General features: G+C 48.1%; 1 protein-coding gene across 1 annotated transcript in view; it reads right to left on the reverse strand.

Moving 5' to 3' along the window:
- LOC144238767 (synaptonemal complex protein 3-like) overlaps positions 1-617 on the reverse strand; it is a gene marked incomplete at its 3' end in the record, with an annotated part of 6,658 nt that extends 6,041 nt beyond the window's left edge. The window contains exon 1 of the mRNA XM_077772661.1: positions 579-617. Coding sequence (XP_077628787.1) covers positions 579-617 — 39 coding nt within the window. The remainder of the gene's footprint in view (positions 1-578) is intronic.
- Positions 618-4,803: the final 4,186 nt, after the last annotated feature.

Consider the following 4,803-nt stretch of genomic DNA (forward strand, 5'->3'; position numbering starts at 1 on the left):
CCCTCCCCCCCCCCCCCCCCCCCGGCTCCGAGTTTCCAGTTCTACCGCCCTAGGACGTTTCACAGGCCATCTTCCCGGGAAATCACGAAGCGTTATGCTCAGTGACATATGCTAGTCACAGAGGGACAAATGGGGTATGTATGCGGTACCCAAATTCATAGAGAAAGGGAGCAAAGTGGTGGTCGCCAGGAGTTGGGAGGAGGAGGGAATGGGCAATCGGTGTTGGATGTGTACGGAGTTTCAGTTCAGAAAGATGGGCAAGTTTTAGAGACCGATGGCGGTGATGGTTGTACAATAGGAATGTACTTAATGCCACTGGGCTGTACACCTATAAATGGCTGCACAGGTACAGTTTGCGTTGTTTCTACGTTATTGCAATAAAAAGGCAGAGGGAAACCCTGCTGTAAAGACTGATGTCTAGTTCTACAAGATTGTAAGCAAGTCATCCTACCCAGTTGCAGAAAGGTCATAACACCCACATAGATAGATGTCATGGAAAAGAAAATTGCATTGGCCAATGAGCATAAGAGAGAGCTCATTCTTCTTAGTGTGGGAGAAATGCTAAAGAGGATTATTACCGCCGCCGCCGCCGCCACCACCACCGACACGGCTCGCATCCCCCCACCCACCCACCACCACCTCACTCAACTGTAATCTGGTTATACCCCGTAGAGAGTGCGTATATAGAACAATCAGAACCCAACCTGCTGGTGGAGTCATACACGTTGGAAGTAATTTGGCTCTACGGTATACTCAGCTAGCTTTCACCTCTTTGACTCCTTTCAGCGCTGCAAAGCATAATGCACGGATGCCGGGCATTAGAATCGTCCTAGCATCACTGGGTTTTAGGGCTCTAAAGTGGAAAGTCTCCACGTGTCGATGGACGGGGAAATGGATGAACGAACTGACGAGTGGCTCCACAACGGTGTGTGCTACCTCAGGGAAAATGGAAGCACTGTGCCCCCACGGAGCAGCATAGACACCGTTGGGACACAATGTTGGGTGAGAAAGAACGTGGCGGAATACTATGCAGAACGCGATACAATGTGTCGTAAGACCCAGGCAGCACACCAGGAAGCGAGGATGTTCAAGCACACACACACGGGGCTTCCACGAAGCCAAACAGGACCAAAGGACCGAGAACAGGGAGCGGGGCGGTTTACACAACCCTCGGGAGGATGGCCATTCCCGTGCAAGCGGAAGCAGTGCGTGGAAAGGGTCCCCGGAGGAGACGGAGTAGGAATTGTTAAACTCCCCCACAACGGGAAGGTGGAGGCTTGAGCACCTGTTCCACACTCGTGCTGGGTATCGTTTAGTGATTTCCCGGGAAGATGGCCTGTGAAACGTCCTCGGGCGGTAGAACTGGAAACTCGGAGCCAGGGGCCCTCCACCCCTTGGCAAGGATGCCTGGAGGGCCTGGGGTCCAGGGCGCCTGTCTCGGCCAAGGCACCGCCCCCAGCACGTGCGCCTAGACAACCAATCAGCGACGCTCCTGCCCAGGCGCGGCTGGCCGTCGGTTGCCCTCACGAGTCCCTTAGGGGAGCATCGCAGACGACTCGGTGTGGAGGTCACTATGCAGGTAGAGGGATGGAGGGAGGCACAGAGAGACAGAGGATGGGGCTGGGACATAGGGACCCTCAGGGAGGCCAGGTGGCTGGGGAGGGTGGGTCTTGTGGCCCTTTCTGGGCACGGAAGCTGGCGGGGTGGGGTGGGGGCGTCGTCTACTCAGATATGAGGGGACCAGGGTGTGGGGCGGCAGCGGCTTGGCTGACTTCTGCGGTGATGTCCCCACGGAGTCCTCGGGGGCTGGGAGAGACAGGACAAGGACGAGACCCCCGAGAGCAATGTGGGGCAGCGGCTGGGCTGATTTCTGAGGTGATGTCCCCAGGGAGTCCTCGGTCCGGGGCTCCAACAGGGCAGTGTGTGGGTGTGGCAGTTGGGCTGACCTCTGAGGTGATTTCTCCATGTAGTCCACTTTCGGGGGGGGGGGGCAGTGATCCAATCATCTGTTGTGGACCCTTAGGTTGTTTCCAGTTTTATCCATTGTGGAATTTGTGTATGAGTACTGGTACACAAGTATCTTTCTGACTATCTGTTAGACACTGACTATCTGTTTGATCCTCTCCTTTCACGTCTTTTGGGTATATACCAGCCATGGAATGGATGGATTGTAGGGTGGTTCTATGGTATAGTTTTTGAGGTTCTTCCATACGTTTTGCATAGTGGCTGTACCAGTTTACAATGACACCAACGGTGTGGAATTGTTCCTATTTCTCCACATCCATGCCAACACTTGTGATCCCGGGTTTTTTGTCTCTGTTTTGTTTTTGTATTTTGTTTGCTCGATAACAGGTATCCAAATGAGTGTGAAGTGCTATCTCCTCGTAGTTTCATTTGCATTTCATAAATGATGAGTTATGTTTAGCATCTTTTCTTGTGCTTATCGCCATTTGTACACTTCCTTTGGAGAAACGTCCATTCCTGTCCTTTGACAATTTTTTAAATTATATTTTTATTTTTGTTTATTTCTTTAAGTTTTTAATGTTTTATTTATTTCTGAGAGAGAGAGAGAGACCGTGTGAGCAGGGAAGGGTCAGAGAGAGAGGGAGATACAGAATCTGAAGCAGGCTCCANTTGTGGACCCTTAGGTTGTTTCCAGTTTTATCCATTGTGGAATTTGTGTATGAGTACTGGTACACAAGTATCTTTCTGACACTGACTATCTGTTTGATCCTCTCCTTTCACGTCTTTTGGGTATATAGCAGCCATGGAATTGATGGATTGTACGGTGGTTCTATTGTTTAGTTTTTGAGGTTCTTCCACACGTTTTGCATAGTGGCTGTACCAGTTTACAATCACACCAACTGTGTGGAATTGTTCCTATTTCTCCACATCCATGCCAACACTTGTGATCCCGGGTTTTTTGTCTCTGTTTTGTTTTTGTATTTGTTTGCTCGATAACAGGTATCCAAATGAGTGTGAAGTGCTATCTCCTCGTAGTTTCATTTGCATTTCATAAATGATGAGTTATGTTTAGCATCTTTTCTTGTGCTTATCGCCATTTGTACACTTCCTTTGGAGAAACGTCCATTCCTGTCCTTTGACAATTTTTTAAATTATATTTTTATTTTTGTTTATTTCTTTAAGTTTTTAATGTTTTATTTATTTCTGAGAGAGAGAGAGAGACCGTGTGAGCAGGGAAGGGTCAGAGAGAGAGGGAGATACAGAATCTGAAGCAGGCTCCAGGCTCTGAGCTGGCTGTCAGCACAGAGCCCGACGTTGGGCTCGAACCCACAAACCGTGAGATCATGACCTGAGCCGAAGTCGGACGCTTAACCGACTGAGCCACCCAGGTGCCGCTAGTTTTGATTTTTTTAAATAGTTTGTTGTCAAGTTGGTTTCCATGTAACACCCAGTGCTCATCCCCACAAGTGCCCTCTTCCATGCCCATCACCCTCCTTCCGCTCTCCCCCAACCCCATCGGCCCTCAGTCTGTTCTCAGCATTCGAGTCTCTCATGGTTTGCCTCCATCCTTCTCCCCAACTCTTTTTCCCCTTCTTCTCCTCCACGGTCCTCCGTTAAGTTTCCCCTAATCCTCCTATACGTGCAAACATATGGTAGCTGTCCTTGTCTGCCTGACTTATTTCGCTCACCATAACACCCTCGAGTTCCATCCATGTTGCTACACATGGCCAGATTTCATTCTTTCTCATTGTCATGTATGTTCCGTTGTATAGATAAACCACATCTTCTTGATCCATTCGTCAGTTGATGGACACGTAGACTCTTTCCATGTTTTGGCTATCATTGAGAGTGCTGCTATGAACACTGGAGTACATGTGCCCCTACGTATCAGCACTCCTGGATCCCTTGGGTAATTTCCTAGCAGTGCTATTGCGGGCTCATAGGGGAGTCCTAGTGTTAATTTGTTGAAGAACCTCCACACTGCTTTCCAGAGGGGCTGCACCAGTTGACATTCCCACCAACCGTGTAGGAGGGTGCCCATTTCTCCACATGCTCGCCAGTATCTAGAGTCTCCTGATTTGTTCATTTTAGCCACTCTGGCCGGCGTGAGGTGGTTGAGGGAATCTCAGTGTGGTTGTGATTCCCTTGACAATTTTCTAATCAGATGGTGTTTGCTGTAGTTGTGGTGGTGGTTGTGGTTCATTTGTGGGACCTCTTTATATGTTCAGCATTTTAATCTCTTATCAGAGAGACTATTTGCAATTATTTTTATCCATTCCACGGATTGCCTGGATGCTCTCTTGAGAATGTCTTTTGATGCCCAAATGTTTAAAATTTTGATGGTGTCCAATTCATATTTGTTTTCTTGCCTCCTGGGCCTTTTCAAATAAAATTGTCTGAACCCTAAGGTCATAAAAGTTTTCTTCTATGTTTTCTTATAGACGTTTTAAGGTGTGATGATGTTGCCTTATTTTAGTCTTTGATCATGTGAAATTGGTCTTTGTGCTTGCTGTCAGGTAGTGATCTAATTGCTTTTTCCCTCCCATGAAAAAAAGATAATTGTACCATCCTCATTTATTGAATGGCACACACTTTCCCCACTATCAGCTATGCCATGTCTTTCATATGTCAAGTTTTGCTCTGTCCCTGATTCTGCTTCTCCGTCCTGTTCTGCCAGTCATTTCATTTATCCTGTGCCAAAACCACAGCTTGTAGTAGAATGAGGACTCTAAGTCAGATCTGTCTAACTCTGAATCCTCAGATATTGGCGGACACGAGGATGGCTAAGATCCTTCAGTGATTCCTCAGAGCCTCCACAAGAGGGTCTACCCTACATAT

Source organism: Crocuta crocuta, unplaced genomic scaffold, assembly GCF_008692635.1.
Source record: "Crocuta crocuta isolate KB4526 unplaced genomic scaffold, BGI_CrCroc_1.0 scaffold1706, whole genome shotgun sequence".
NCBI classification, from domain to species: Eukaryota; Metazoa; Chordata; class Mammalia; order Carnivora; family Hyaenidae; genus Crocuta; species Crocuta crocuta.